This window comes from Manis pentadactyla, chromosome 1 (assembly GCF_030020395.1).
Source record: "Manis pentadactyla isolate mManPen7 chromosome 1, mManPen7.hap1, whole genome shotgun sequence".
In the NCBI taxonomy this organism is placed as follows: Eukaryota; Metazoa; Chordata; class Mammalia; order Pholidota; family Manidae; genus Manis; species Manis pentadactyla.
In genome coordinates, this window is record NC_080019.1 from 232,922,177 (window position 1) to 232,938,331 (window position 16,155).

At 54.0% G+C, this 16,155-nt stretch overlaps 1 protein-coding gene across 13 annotated transcripts in view; it reads right to left on the reverse strand.

The window, feature by feature from the left end:
• The window catches only part of CACNA1D (calcium voltage-gated channel subunit alpha1 D), a 258,217-nt gene that overhangs the window by 66,887 nt on the left and 175,175 nt on the right, over positions 1-16,155 (reverse strand). For 9 of the 13 annotated variants that reach the window (XR_008991942.1, XR_008991939.1, XM_057486458.1 and 6 more), the window contains exons 10-16: positions 7,852-7,939; positions 7,538-7,597; positions 6,547-6,573; positions 3,200-3,360; positions 2,061-2,286; positions 1,734-1,941; positions 1,325-1,445 (exon numbers count right to left, since the gene is read on the reverse strand). Coding sequence is in view for 11 of the 13 variants with exons in the window: in XM_057486458.1 (XP_057342441.1) it covers positions 1,325-1,445; positions 1,734-1,941; positions 2,061-2,286; positions 3,200-3,360; positions 6,547-6,573; positions 7,538-7,597; positions 7,852-7,939 (891 nt within the window). In the remaining 2 variants the exon portion in view is untranslated. The remainder of the gene's footprint in view (positions 1-1,324; positions 1,446-1,733; positions 1,942-2,060; positions 2,287-3,199; positions 3,361-6,546; positions 6,574-7,537; positions 7,598-7,851; positions 7,940-16,155) is intronic. The other 4 variants (XM_057486474.1, XM_036878319.2, XM_036878320.2 and 1 more) reach the window with 1 other exon arrangement.

Genomic DNA, 16,155 nt, shown 5'->3' on the forward strand with positions numbered 1-16,155 from the left:
GTTACACCTGCTGCAAAGGAAACACTACATGGGATCAGAGGGGGTGTGGCCAGGGCCCACTTCTCCAAGGCTTCAGGCTGGTATACTGCTATGGCCTAAAGAGCTAATCACAAGGAAAACAGAAAAAACAAATACTGATCATTCATTTAACAAACATTTATCAAAAGCCAATGACGTGCAAGACCCTGCACCATAAGCCACAAGGTGCAGTGAACATGAAGAAGAAGAGATTCCTGACTCAAGAAGTTTATCATCTGGTTGGAAAGATGGAGAAGCGCCTGCCCCAAGCTCCAGCAGAGAGCAGACCCCACATGCAGCAAGAGACCTAAGGATGAATCTGGCAGGAGGGCTCGCCTCTGGGCAGGGCATGGGCAGAGGTGGCTCCCTGCAGCCCAGGGGAGAGAGCTGCACGGGCATCTGGCAGGGTCTCTGTGGGCTGAGATGGGGCTTCACTGTCCTTACAGATGGGCACTGGCGTTGCCACACTGACAGACCTTCACCAACAAGCCCGAGGAGATGAAGAGGAAACAGCAAAAGAAATCTAATCTGGGACTTCTCAGGGAACAAATCCTCAATAAGAGTCCCTAAAATGAAAAGATGAAGACCAAGAGGTGGTATGCATGTTTGATACAATTTCTCTTTCGCCAGACAGTGACGGAGGGCCTCTGTATGTCAGGCCTCCCACTAGGCAGGGCGGGCACACAGATAAAGCAGACACAACCAAGGGTTACAGGGTCACGAAAGCTTCGACTGAGGTGAAGAGAGGTCTGAATTTTCTGAAGTCTAGGATTAATGAGCACCTCTTTGCGGGGAAATGGAGGAGACGATTCTGAGAAAGTTATGCAGCCTGATACAGTAGCCAGCCGACGATGCTTGAACTCAGAGGTGTGCACACCAGCAAAGCAAAATCAGGTCCAGGGGAGCGGAGGTCAGCCCACTGAAGACAGGACCCCACCCGTTATGAAGGGTCTTAAAAACATACACCTGTACCCCTAGCCTCTCAAGCATGATAGCACAGAGGACAACCCGGCTTCTCCCTGTGCTGCCCCTTGGGACCCGAGCAGGCGCTGTGACGTCCAGCCGAGTGGCCGCTGGCGCTGTGAGCCCACGCACCACCTGAGGCTCCTTCCCCACTGCTTGCTCTCGCTCCCCAAAGCTTCACGGGGCCTCTGCCTCTACTACGCTGTCCCCAGCAGCCGAGGAGAGGGGACGGTGAGATGACAAGGTAGTGCCTCACGCCACACAGCGGCTACCACGGCACAGGCACATGGGGAGGGGAACGCCAAACAGGGCGATGACACCGGCAAAGCTGCGTGAAGGATACAGTTGCCGCAGATGAAGAGGATGATGAAGTAGATGCAGACGATCATGCCTGAAGACGACGGGCCCCCGTACGCCATGATGCCGTCGTACATCACAGCATTCCAGTCTTCGCCTGTCAGAATCTAAGAAGCCAGAACTGGGGTCAGCCGGCCGTGGACGCTGAAGCCCCGGGGCGGCTGCCTAATTCTGGTGCGAGCTGCTTCCACGGTCCAGCTCGCACCGAACAAGCCCATCTGTCGTCCTGTGGAGGTGTCAGAGCCCACGGAGGGCTTGAATGGCACAAAACTGACCAGAGCATAAAGGTGGCAGGGGTTACAGAAGTGGGGCCACGCGGAGCCCCTGTGCTGTGAACCGACACGGAGGCCCATCCCCGGACGGTCCCTGGGGCAGGGGAGGGTGGGCGGACACACCTGGAACACGGTCAGGAGTGCCTGCGGGAAGTTGTCAAAGGTGCTCCGCTTGGTTTGCGTCTCGTCAAAATTGAACTTGCCGCCAAACAGCTGCATCCCGAGCAAGGAAAAGATGATGATGAACAGAAAGAGCAGGAGCAACAGCGAAGCGATGGACTTCATGGAGTTTAACAGAGACGCCACTAAGTTGCTCAGGGACGTCCAGTGCCTACAAGCCAAGAGGGGGTGAGCCCCGAAGGCCCGCGGGACAGAGCAGCACCCCCGACCAGGGCCGCTGACCGCGCCTCAAGCTCAGAACCGCCTGCAGCCAGACACACGTGTCCTTACCTGGTCACTTTGAAAATTCTTAAGAGGCGCACACAACGAAACACAGAGATCCCCAGGGGAGACATGATCTCCAGCTCCACCAGGATCGTTTCGGTGATCCCGCCGCACACCACGAAGCAGTCGAACCGGTTGAACAGAGACACGAAATACGCCTGCAGGCCCAAGCTGTACATCTTCACCAGCATCTCACAGGTGAACAGAGCCAACAGCACTTTGTTCGCAGTATCTGGAAAGGCACAGGGGTCTCAGGGTGGCTCGGGCCCTCCCCGCTCCCTGAACTCCCTCCCGCCAGGTCCTGGTAGATGCCCCGGGACCCCTGCAGCTGTCACCACTGCCACCCCAGCCCGGAGTGTGGCCCCAGAGTTCACAGCCTTTTGGCTCAGGGTCAGTACCGCCTCTGCCGACCCCTCTGCTCCACCCTCTGGGCCTCAGCTTCACTCACTACAAAATGGGGAGGGGCAGCCTAACACATAATCTCTGGCACTTTCTAGCCCTAAAAGCCTATGATTCTGCATTTAGACCATCATACTATGTGTTTTGTTTAAGTCAGTCACAAAAAGACCTTGCTTACAGCGCTATGATAAAAAAAAAGGAGCAGCTGTCAACCAAGGTTACACCTAACAGCAGAAAATACCCCCCGCAGGCTGTAGAGCTGGGCAGAAACAGATCTGACTCAAAGCAAGGCAGGACCTCTCAATGGCCCAACGCTGTCAAGCTCAGAATGGGCTGTCTCTGGGGTGGGCACCATGCCACATTGCTGGGGCATTCAAGGTAGAGGAACAACCAGGCCTGCCAAGAATACCATAGGGGAAAATAAAGCTCTCAGTGTGGGTGGGGAGAAGGTATATGAGGTCCCTTCCAACAGCAAGATTTCTTGATCCCGAGGTGTCACAGGGTTAAGACAATGAGATGCTCTGGCATTAATCTGCAACCAGGTGCCTGACTCACCACACACCACAGACTGCACCCCCTCTAGGCACACCCTGCATTTGGGCGGTTCTGCTGTCTTCCAAGTTAGTGTTAGTGTCACTACAAACATTCCTGTGCTCTATACATGGATCAGGCAAGACTAAAATGCAGCCGGACAGCCTCGGGAATCCCGAATTCAGAACAAAAGGAGAATGGCCCTCTGCTTGTACCTTGAATCTGTGTCAACCAGTCAGGCTGGTTGTAGTGCTCGGAGGAAATGGTTAAGGTGTTGAGAAACACCAGGACAATAACGAGCCAGTAAAACGTGACCGACTTCACGGCAGCCCTACATCTTCTGCGATTAAATCGGTTCCAGCGACGCCAGCGTCGGCTGAAAGAGAAGCAAACATCACTGCCTGCATGGCAGACACAGAGCCTGATCATTCGTCTTTCCCTCCGGAGATCCAGGCTGGGTTGGGTGCAGGATGTAAAGATGAGATCAAACAGCACAGCGGTTACAGACTTCATAGCACAAATTACATTGGTCTTAAAACACAGCTTTCCAAAGTGTAATCTCGACTTGATTGCGCTACATTCCCTTCTGATGGCTTTAGGTAACTGCATCATCTGTCATACATGGTTCTCAAACCGGTTAGAGAATCTAGATATTCACCTGCTCATATGCAGATGCTCAACTGATGGCACACACACGCAGTGTGGCATGCGAGCCTGCCCACACTATGGGTGCAGAGAGCCACTTCATTGCACAGAATTCACCAGGCAGCAAAGTGCTCCAGAGCCACTTTTGCTTTTAGGGACACGTTCAGTCCTTCCTTAAATCTGGGACGTTCCCCTGAGCCTGGCAGAGTTGTCAAAGCTGAGTAGGACATGAGTCTTTGTAATGAGTCATCAGGTGCCCTTTCTAACTAGTGATGCTCAAAATATACCTTCAGGAAAGAGCCAACATTGAATCATGTTTTCATACAAATAAAATGAGCTGAGCCAAACAGACAAGTACCATGTCCTCTACTGACTTTTGGTTCTGGTGGATAACTAGGGGAAGCTCTCTCTCCCTCAGCCTGTCTCTGTGAAAATCATTCCCTGCCACACTAGGGTTTGGGAAAGTGGGTCCCAGGGTAGGGCCGGCTGAGCAGCAATGTCAGCCCTGCCCAGGTTGTGATCATGACAGAGGGGGGCACTTCCTCTAGGGGCCTGAGACAGCCGACTCTCAGGCCGTGTCCACACAGCAGTGCTGGCTGATTCGGCTGCCTTGCTGTGCTCAAAGCACTGTAACGTAGGGGCTGGACAGAGTCAGGCTGATTCTTTAGCCAAGACCTGGAACACGCAAGGTGCATTTGTTACTGCACTTCCTATGTGGTTTCCAATGGTAACATCGGTTGGAAATCAGACCAGTGCAGAAAAATCCCACGGAAGACACTAAGGACTGTCCCCTCCAGGTTTCTCCTGTGATGCATGATTCAGTGCACACAAGCAAGGTGGTGTGAGCAAGACCCAGCCTTGATGGGCCTATTTATGCTGCGGTAACAAGTCACAGGGGTCTGCCAACTCCAGGAGACCTCACGGTCACAGCCCTGAAATCCTGTTGGACTCCCCAGCCTGCCGCTCACTGGGTGCTGAGTGCCGGGCCCTGGGCATATGGAGATGATGAAGTCCTGCTCCCGTGGCCCCTGGGCTTGAAAAGCAGGCAGGGCTGTGGCAAATAACAAGCATAAATCTATGCCAAGCCATACCCAGGGCGCCCACCCAGGGGCAAGGAGAAGGATGTGGCAAATACTCATTGGGGGAGTCAGGAAAGGCCCCTCAGGAAAGCTGAGCTTCCAGCTGGCTCTCCTAGCTGAAGAGCTCACCATGGGGCAGAGGGAAGGGTCCCCCACCCAGAGGAGACCGCACGGCCGCAGGGGCTGGGGTGGGCAGGAAAAGCGTACTGAGAGCTGTGCAGTGCAGCTGCGAGGTAGGGAGTCTGGGGGCTGTCAGAAGGAGGAGCCAAATTAGCAGGGAATTCCTACACCCTCTAGCAACAGAGTCATGGAAAGGCTTTTTTATTTTTAAGTCAGGTTTCTTGATTATAATTTACCTATGGTAAAATGTGCTTTCTTTAGGTAGTTGGAACCCACCACAACCGAGACGTGGACTATTTCCATTCCTCGGAGGACGGAGTACCTTCACGGCCCTCTGTGCTTAACTCATGCCCCTCCCTGGTTCCAGATCTGCTTTCTGTCCCTCTTGATCCAGACATCCTATGATTCTGTTCAGCTTTCTGAGACGGGCTCCTTGCACTCAGCAAAAACACTTTGCGTTGTCCTTGTATCTGCTGGTAGTGTCCCTTCCCATTGGTGAGCATTACTAAGAACTACGACGTGTCCACCTGTTCCCCCATTTGAAGGGTGTTTGAGTTATTTGAGGTTTTTGGCAATAATTAATAAAACTGCTACAAATATTTACATAAAAACTTTTTGTGTAGGCCTATATCTTCACTCCTCTTATACAAATAAATACCTTAGACGTGGGATTGCTGGGCCATATGGTAAATATATCTTTAAGTTTATAAGAAACTGCCAACTTAGTGTTTAAATGGCTATGTCATCTGATGGAGAGGAATAGATGAGGATTCCCGATGATCTGCATCTTTGTTAGAACTTGGTATCCTCAGGTTTTAAAATTTAATCCATAGGTATAAAAAATGTTTCTAAATGGGTGTGTGGTGGTATCTTGTAACTCAAATTTGCTTTTTCCTAATGACCGATGGTCATTTCACGTGCCGTTTGCCATCCATATCTCTTCTTTGGTGAGGCTCCTGTTAAAAATCCATTCCATATTTTTACAGGGCTGCTCTTATTAGTCACACTATTCTTTACACATAAGTACTAGACACCAGTCCTTTATCAAATGTGTTTTGCAAATATTTTTTTTTTCCAGTCTAGAGCTTATATTTTTATTTTCTCTCAAAGAGCAGGAGTTTTAATTTTGATGAATAATTGATCAGGTCTTTTTGTTGGTATTATGGCCAGTGCTTTGGTGATAGCCAAGATACCTTTGCCTAACCCAAGGTCACAAAGATTTCCCTCCTGTTTTCTTCTAGAATGTTTACAGATTTTGGTTTTACATTTAGCTCTACATCCATTTCAAGTTAATTTTTGTATATAGTGGTAAAATGTCATTTGTAGTTGAAAAATATCATTTATATGGGAAAGCACACAAGTTACAGGTATAGGGTTCAATAAATTTTTACCAACTGTTCAGGGGCAACCTTCACCCAGAGCGAGAAACAGAACAATAGCACCACAAAGAGCTGTTGAACATCCTTCTGTGGAAAACTTTTAAGCGGAAAGGTGACAAGAAGTATCTCTCTTGTCGGCTTGTTTTGGGTGCAACCTTCGGCACCCACTACACACTCTCCAAGGCAGGTGCTTAATGTTTCCTGGACAATCTTCACTGTGAATGTCCCAGCCCACAGGGCACAAATCAAGTCTAGAGTAACTCCATGCAAAATGCAGAAGTCAGAATGTGAGAAAACCAACACACAGGCTTAAGAGGAAAATACAAGGAAGATACTGACCTGAGCTTGGATTTTGAGATGGCTTGACTGAAACAAAGACAGAAAGAATATGATTCCTGTTAGGAAGGCTCCAGCACACTCTCCCCCAGCATTCCCACTGAGATGCCCGACAAGCCGTGCACCCAAGCCTGGCCTCAGCATCCCTGTTCCCGCAGCGCCAGCTGGGCTAAGAGCAGAGCAGCGGGCGAGGGCTGCTAGTGCCAGGCGGGCCAGGCTGAGCGCCCCCCAGGCCCCGGGGCGGGAGAAGACGCTTAGCCGGGTGCTCTGAGCAGCTGTGTCGCGCATGGTGAGGCCGGGGTTCCTCCTCCCCCGAGTCCCACACCCCCCAAACCCAAGTCAGGTGGCCTCCCCTGCCTGAGCCTGAGCCACTCATCTCAACAGCAGCTGTGCTGCTGGGGCAGCGGAAGAGGCGCCGCGAGCCCGGCCTGCTCCTAAGTCTGGGTGGGCAGCGGGCCCGAGCCTCAGCGTTCTCATCTGATCTGCTGGGCGGGGGCGACAGACCCATTCCCTGCCCCGCAGTGCTGCAGGAAGGTCGCAGCAGGAGAACGGGGGCAACTTCGCATCTTAAACTGTCCATGGCAGGTAATCATGGACCTCCACCAAGGATGAGATCAAACTTCCTCAAAAAAAGTCCTGTTCTGCACAGAGGTGAGCCCCAGAGGACCCAGCAGGAAGCACGCACAGAACACAGCCGCGCGGAGCTCCCCAAGCAGGCGGCGCTCTGCACAGCCCCCCACCCCGCAGTGCCGCCGCCTCAGCCCAGTCGCCTAGACGAAAGCCAGCGGGTGTTGGTGGGGTGGTGCCTCCATTGTGAGGAGGGGGTGCAGGCTCCTGAGTGCGAGGAGCAGAGGAGAGGGCCGGGTTTCATCTGGCTGCTGCGCACCAGGCGGGGAGGACCCCAGGGGAGAGAAACTGGGATGGGCAGCACACTGCAAGCGAACTCTGCCAAGCACCGGTGCCAGTGCTGGCCCGGAGGGGACGGGGCCTTTACCCCCACCGCCGGCACCCCGAGGGCCCCGCCTTGGCTGCGCCTCTTCTTCTCCACCAGCACCTGGGGACACAGGGGAGCGGCCGGGTTACCTGGCATGGCCTGCAGCAGGCCCCCCTCGGCAGGGATAAGAGGAGTGTGGAGTGCCGGGGGCCGGGGCTGGTGGGGGCGAGCAGGGGTCCAGGCTGAGCCCAGCCCCTGCCTCACTCCTGAGGCTATCTATCGCCCAGGGTCCCGCTGAAATCTGGAGTGGCCCCCTCCCAGTTGCCGCTTTAAGAATAGGAGGTGCTGTGGGGCACGGGGGCCCCCACACTCACCAGAGACTTCCACAGCAGCCAGGACGCTCGCCTTCACCACTTACATTCTCTGTGTTCACAGACTCTGTCTCACTGGGTGGCACGCTGGCTGTGGGGAGAAGAATGCTTTAGGTGGCACACTGTATGCCCAGGGGTGGGCCAGGTGCAGCCCCCAGCCACCGGCAGACCCTCTGAGAATCTGGGAGGGCCCCCGGGGCCGAGAAGCCAGGCGGCTCCCCTACAGGCGCCCCCCTGTCCCCTGGAGAGTTGCAGAGTCCCCTGTGGGGAAGAGGCTCTGCCCAGCCAGACACTTGCCAAGAAAAGAAGCCAAGGGACCAAACCAAACCGTGTCACTGCGTCTGGCACCAGCTTATTCTCCCGACTACCTGGGTTGCACAGAGAGGTCACCAAAGCATCTCAAGTATGGCTGCACCTTTGCTTGCCCCAGCAGGAATACTCTAGAAACCTGCGAATAGGCCAATACTTCATAAAGAAAAACTTATTTTAAACATACTGAAGGAGAAGAGGTATTATGGATGGAAGAGTCCATGGAGGGGCAAAGTACAAACCTTTGAAAAAATTTAGTAACTTTGCTCATGTTTAGTTAGCCGATGCAATGTCTAAGTTCTGCTGAGCCTGTGAAACCAGCGGGCAGAAGGCTGGCACCAGAGAAGCCAGGACTGGGGCACCTAGGAAGGGCAGTATTATGGATAGAAGAGGTTTTCTCCCACCCTGTGACCATAGGGCAAAGCTGACAGAGGTCCCAGTGCCATCAGGGTATCTGGGCATGTCCCACTCCTCCACAGCAGGGTCCTGAGCAGCAGCAGAAATGTGAAAATGCACCTACTGGCGTTGGGAAGCCCAGGGCCCACCCAGGGCCCATTTTTTATCTACTTCATTCAACCCTATAAACATTGTGAGTGTGTGAAAGACACTGGGTGGTGGAGGAGGCGTGGGGCATGGAGACAGACCTGGGGGACAGTGGAGAGGCGAGCTCTCCGTGGACTTCAGTTAATTGTGAAGAGAGCTGCCCCTGGGGTCTGTGTAAGGAGTTCCAGAAACGGGGAGAAAGGAATGGCTACTTCTGCTCTGGGGTCAGGAGGGGAGGCCGTTGAAGATCGACGTGTGGGTGTGAGTCACTCAAATGTGCGCTTGCATCCCCTGATGTGTAATGTTGAGATGTGGTGACTGTTTTTGTAGACCCTACGGTGTCAACAGGAAGGCCGTTCCCTGTGGGCTCTGCCTGTGCAAGTCAGCTTAGCAAGGATGCCTCGAGTTCCGTGTACAGAAACTGGTAGTGGTGCCATAAGGCTGCTGAAGATTCTCTTGAGGCTGTCCTGGGAACAGAGGGCACAGAGGCTGGGGCAGGTGTGCTCTGCACAGCCACATGCCTGCTGACCCCGCAGGCTGGTGCACAGATGACAGGACAAAGATGCCCTGATTCAAAGGACCCAGAGAACTGAGAAACATCTTCCCTGAGGGCCCCAGGGCTCGGCTTTTGTGAGTACCCAAAAGAGACTTGAGCCCCAGAGGTGGGGGTCCCTACAGCCATGCCTGGGAGCACATAGGCAAAGTGGGCAAAGGAAGATCTAAGCAGAATTACTGCCCCGTGCCACACCGCGGGTATTCTCTTAGAGTGCCCCTTTTCTCCCACAGTGAGGGCAAAAGAAATCCACCGCAAACCTTGACTCACTTGTTTGTTACCCCATGCAAAAAAACAGACAAAAACCGAAACAACCGAAAAGAACCCTGCAATGCAGCCCCATAAAGACACACAGATAGACACACACTCACACACACTCATGCAGTTCTCTCCTCCACGACTGCTCCATGCTCTGACTTCAACAGAAAGACTAAAAAACTGTCAAATTCAATGAAGTTCAGTTATGGGTTCCTCCAGGGTCACTCTTGTCTTTAGGAATAAGACAAATAAAGCCCAGCAGGAGACCCTTCCAAGTATGACCTTGAGTCAAGGGGGGTCGGGGGTGGGCCGGGTGTCCCGCAGGTGCCAGTTCAGTCAGGTCCCGACCCTGTCCTGGGCACAGTCCCGCCTCTCTCTAGGCTGTATTTCCCCCTCTTCAAAGTGGTGGTGCTAACTCCGTGCTCTTGAAGGTCACTTGCAACTCTAACAGTTTTACACTTCATGGTTCTAATATTAATCATAATTGTGACTTTGGCCATTATTTCCCAAAGAGCGAACTCCTTCTGAACAGGCTAGACCTTTGTGGCTTTTGACTCTTTGGGTCCACGTCCCATAAGGCCATCAGTACAGTCGCTGTTTTTCATCCCTAAAGCTTTTTCAAATGATCTGATCGAAACAGATACATGACAGACTGCCTATGGGCGAGGGGGACATCATTTTGCAGTTCTGGCTCTGTGCCAAGCATTGAATGCAATGTGCCGGTTATTCCCTAAACTAAGTGGAGGTAAAGATAAGAAAGCCAAACTCCCCGAACAGAAACTAAGAGAGGCCAGCGTTGTGGCCCGGGGTCAGGGCTATGCCAACAGCGTGAAGCCCTGTTCTCCAAGCAGACCCCACCCTCAGCGGGGTGGGACGTGGCTTAGAGCAGGCTCTCAGGCTGGCAGATGGCAGTTTACCCCACGTCTGCGACTGAACTTCTCCAAAGCTCCCTTTTCTTGGCTGTCAAATGGGGAGTACCAGAACTGAATGGGACAAACCCGCGGGGCCTCCCAGAGCGAATCCACAGTGTGGGACCACCACTGAGGCTTGCACATGTAACTCCGGTGCCTCGGAAAAGCTCTCTGCGCTCCCAGGGAGCCACGTGCCTCTCCCTGTGTGGTCCACATCAGCGCCACTTCTCTTACTGCGCGGAGGTATCTGGTGTGAACAATCCTCTACACTTCCCAATCAGCTCTGGGCACCTCTTAGTTTATCATTTTTCTGTCCTGAGTTATTTCTGTCTAGCTTAGCCTTTTGGAGGGACAGCAACTTTTCTGTCATGATCATTTGATACTTACAGAGCCACGGGCCCCTAATAAACAAATGATTCCAGAATGATGTTGCCGGGAGGAGTGGGTGGGTAGGTGGGTGGTGGGGAAGAGGTCAGTGACTCTGCTAGAGTGGAGTGGCCCCATCCAGACACCAAGCAGACCTTGCTCTCCAGCCCCTAACTCTGAGCAGAGGAACCAGCCCTGCCAGGCCCTGGCACCCCAGCCTCTCTCTCTGTGCCATGGGACAGTGTTTCCTTTTCCCAAAGTGTGCAAAAAAGCAGGTCCTACAGGCACCGCCGAGAGCATCCCACCCTTCAGTGGTGCTTGTATTCGTCTCCTAATGTTAATAAACTGGTATGAGTTTCCCTTCATTTCACCCCAACAGGATCTCATCTGTGTTCAAAAAAATCAAGACGGGAGGATCATTAGACCAGAGGGGCTTCCGGAGGACAGCAAACTCCGTGATTCCAGGATGGAGGTGCTGTCCCACTCGCCTCAGGACACACAGCTCAGACCAGACGAAGCGGCTTCTCTCTAATTCCTTCCAAGCTGCCACGCCACTCCCGTGGGCTCAGTCTACTCTCCAACGCACAGCTTTACGGTTTGCTAGTGGTAGATATTTTCAACTCCACAAATCGAAAGGTTCCCAAAAGCGAACAAGCCTGTTGCCCATCATCACTGGTTTGGTGTCCTGATGACCTGTATTAACCCCTGGAGACCTGGTGCATGGCCAGACCACTTGCAGGGGAACAGCCCAGCAAATAATCAAGCTACTAGTGACTACTGGGACTTTATAAAAATCCAAACAGACTTACCAACACCCAACGGGCCAATTATTGGAATAGAAGGATGCCCCTCTCTTCAACCAGCTTCCAGAGCATCAAGACTGCCCCATTCAGGGGATTCAGCGTGACAAGTGGCTAGGTCGCGTTAGGGGTCCAAGCAGAGGGACCCCACCATGTCACCTGCAGGCACCAGTCCATTCTGCAGAAGGAAGCCAGGGGGCCACCTGCACTTGGAGAAGCTCTAGTCCTGTCCTCTCACATGTTCCAGGGAGTTTTAGAGCTTTGTTGAGGAAGTTTTTTAAAAATGTAAGTTTAAAGACTATTTTCAGTGAATCTGGGTGGAACCAGGCATCAAGACACGCCTGTCGCCTGTAACGGGAGGATGACTTGCCCTGCAACTTGCCTGGTAAAGATCTGGGGAGGCTCAGGGCCTGTGCTTTGCAATCCATTCCAGGCTCTGGGATCCCCGGGGAGAGCTCCCGGGGAGGGTCAGGGGCCTCTAGTGTGGGCACACTGAGAAGGGGCGCTGAGTGCCATGGTGAGGACATGGTGCCGGACTGCAGCCCGTGTGGACGGTGGGTCATACCGCCACCCTTCAATATCTCATGTGAGGCTTGAGTGCCATCATGGGCAATGCCACATAATGTCAATTAGGGAGATGCACCGCTTCCTAGGCAGTACAACTACTTCTCAGCCAAATCCACCTGGCTTGGGAATTCAGAGGGAAATCAACACACACACACACACATACACACACACACAGTGAATGAGTCTGTGTGTGGTTCCAAGATGGCAGCCCCAAAATCATGTTCATCACTAACAGGCACAGTGAAACCTCAGCCAAGTGCCTTCAGGGAGGGAGGCCACCAAGGCCACAACCTCTGGAAGAGATGCCAGAGACACTGGGTCTTTGTCATCAGGGATGCAGGAACAAGCCCCTTCCCCCACTAGGCTCAGTGACCTAATCTATAAAATGAGCTGTTGGGCAATATCCTCTCTGGGACCCACTCACCCCTTACCTGCTAGAACCGCTGCAGAGAGGAAACATCCACGGGCTGTCTGGTTCTACTGTCAGCACCGAGGGGGTTTCCCTCGCATTCTCCAGCTCGGCGAGGAGGGCAGGGAATGCGTAGTCCTGTGAAGCCCCTGCCCACCACCCCTCCGGGGGCCACCAGGAGTCCAGCAGCCGACCCAGGGGAACTGGGTCCAAGTCACCCCCGGGCAAGGTGCCCCAGGGAACAGAACAGCCCCGCCAAGGCCAGGACCCAGGCAGATGACCTACAGCTGCCCCTCCTCCTGCCGGAGCGTGGCCCACGAGCAGCCCCTTCCGGGGCGTCCTGGCCTCGGAGCCTCACTGCCCTGCTCTCCACGGGACAGGCATTCTCTCACACGTGGGGATTTCTTTTAGCATTGCCCTCCATGCCCTGGCAGCCTAAGCCTCTCAGTCTTCCCTTTGGGTGGCTGGGGGGAGAGAAGGCCGGACCACTGAGCAGGGGCAGGGTGGTGGCTGCCTTCCGTGGAGACAGGGCACCGGAAACCAAGACTGTGTGTTTTTATCTTATTTTCATGACAAGCTGGAGCAGCACCATGACATCCCCTTAAGGAATCTGCCCGTGCCTGCTAGTGATGACATGCTCAGCTGTCACAGGATAATAGACTCGTTGCTGTAAAGAAGCCAGGCTCTTCTTAGAGAATGTGGGTCAAGGCCAGACCAAGGTCCTGTGTCCAAAGCAAGAATTATGTCCCAACAGTAACTATTTCCTTAACCAGCAGAGCACAGCACCCACGAGGGCCCTTGCCACCCCACACCACCAGCAGTATCAAGGCCTCCGTGAGGGTCCCTGGTATCTCAGTCAATAAAAGACTCCCCTCTCCAAATAGAGAAAGCTTCCTGAAAACATTAGGATGCTTCCTCTCCATGCAGATCTGAGAAAGCCCATGAGAAGCCTCAAGAATCCTGGAACAGTCGCAGGGTCCAAGCCTGGGCTCAGGATGGTGGGCACCCACACGCCCAAGGAGAGGTCTCTTCTCTTCCGGGGACAGCCCCGCGTCTTCTCACGGTGACCCACCAAGGCTGTGGTCCTAGGTCAATCTTTGAAAATGATTTTTCTTGCATCCAGGACGGTATTTCCCGTTCAGCTGAAGGCGGTTGTTCCCGCGGAGGCTGCCTGGAGCCGCATCCTGCCCGGGTCTTCCCAGCGAGCCCTCTCTGCACACTGAGGCTGAACAAGTCAGCCCTGTCTCTGCCCTGACTCTGCCACCTTCATGCAAGCTTCTTATCCTCTCGGGTCCACCCCGTGCTCCGGGAATGACATCTGACGCCCGCTCTGATCCTCTCCGCTTTCAGGTCTCCTGGTGCGAGCAGGACTCTAACATGACCTTCAGTCTGACCAGCCGTGGCTTGTCCAATTCCCATAACCCCAGAGCTCAGCATTCCCACGGATGGCAGAGGCCACTCCTCAGAGAGCAGGGCAGCACGTCCCCTCTGCTCTCTTAGCAGCTGGCTGCGTGGCTCTTCAGTCTCATTCGTCTCAGATAGACCCTTTCCCCAGGGCCCATCTTGAAAGCAGTAACCAGGTGGACCGAGTGGCGTGCCGGGCAAGGCCTTGTGCTACAGCGGGTACAGTGGTGATGTGGGCGGCCAGGGCAGGATGCCAGCTGTTTGCCTAAGTGCCAGGCACGCTACCCAGGGTTTCCAATAAGGAGCTAATGTGTAGCATTATTTTAAAGCACAGCTTCACACGCAGCTGTCTCCTGCAGGAGCCCTCCCCTCATTCCCACTCGCAAAGGAAAGGGCCCCCAAATCCTCGCACCCTAGACATACGTGCAAACGTCATTCTTAAAACAGCACTTCTGACTTTAGCACGGTGCTGGGCAAACCAGCCGGGAAGTGGAAGACCAAGAGGCCATTTGCAAAATGGAACCTGGATTAAAAAAAAAAAAAAAGACCAGGCAAGTAACGTCATTGGAATTTCTAAACAGTTTAGATGAAAAAGCATCATTTGGGAAAAAGTGTTTAAAAAGTCTGTCTTCCAGACTAAGAATATTCATGCTGAACTAAATAAATTGTCTGAGTTGGTTCAGCTGCTTCTCTAAAAGGTATGGTTCAAACGCAAAGGAAATCGCAATGCTGTCTGGGCAAAAACAGCCAAGTCTCAAGGAAAGGAGAACACACTTGACTGAGTTTCAAAGAAATCAAGCAATGAAAACGGGGGCACCTTATAGACACACCACGCGGACACATGCACTTCACACCATGCCTGTGTGCAAGGAAAGGCGTCCCGGAGAAGAGCCTCCCGGAGAGGAGGCCCTGCCGGCTGTTTACCGTGTTCTCTGGCCCTGCGCTGGCGGAAGCAGCCGAGCCTCCTTTTCTTCTTATCCTCTCCTAGCAAGTCGGCCACTGTGACCCCTTCAGGTTGAACACAGGCATTTTCATTATGACTCAGCAGAGGTCAGCACAAGCAACACTAACAGGGCCCAAGGGCACGAGAGGCGACCGCGGCCAAGGTGCCCCACGACCCCCCACGCGGAATCCGTCCTCCTCCTGTGGGTGGAAACCTGCAGGCCGGGATCTGAGCGGCAGAGCCGAAGTGCACTTTCTAGAGCTGGCATGCAGGATGCCCGTCCTTAGGGGCCTGCCCTCACTAAGGAACCCGCTAGCCCACTGGAGACAAAGGTTTCCAGCGTCTGGCCTGCCCCCCGAGAAGGGCGTTATGGAGCAGACACCCAGCGGGTGTCGGGGGGCAGGACACCTGGGTGCTGAAAGGTGGGCCCTGGACAGGGACAGACCAGGTCTGATCTCGGCACTGCCACTTCCGGGTCGGACGGCCATGGACAAGCTACTGGACTGGCTCAGCTCTAGTTTCCTCGCTCGCAGGATGCTAACGGTCAGGCCTGCACTTCACAGGGTGGTTTAAGAGGTAAAGAGTAAACACAGTAAATCGAGCAACAGCAAGACACGGTCAGTTACAACTGCACGTTCCCTACGGCCACTGGGTCACAAGAAAAATATTCTAGGGGCTCTAACTCCTTCCGGCTCATTCCGAGTAGGATGGTCACTCCAGGCTGGCGGACCTCAGGAGGGGAGGGACCTGCAGAGCAGGCTGGGGCGGTGGGAGCGAGGCCAGGGTACGGGTGTGGGGGAGGCCAGCCCTGGCCAGACCAGTGGGAGGGTGCCCTGGTGCCACCTAACGCCCCCAATTCTAAGGTGAGCATCCTCCGGCCCGGCCAAACCCCTTCTGGTAATCCCTCCCCTGAGAACGTGAGCATGAGCGTGAGATGGGTGTGGCTAATGTGCGGGCTGCAGCAGAGCCTGGGTCCGAATCCCAGCTTTTCAGGCATGCGGCCCTGAGAGGTTCTCGCGTCCTGTGCTGCAGTTTCCTCCGTCTGCCGAGTCCCCATCGTACAGAGGCCATGCGAGGATGTGCCTGCAGCCCTTAGGACAGAGTCCGGCCCAGGAAGCACTTGCTGAATGTGGCTGTCATTATTCTGTTCTTTCATTCAGCAAGTAACCCCTGGGAGCCGCTGCCCGTGACAAAGACCCCCTCGAGGTGGCAGCCACACGGTGAGACAGACAGTCCCACCCTAC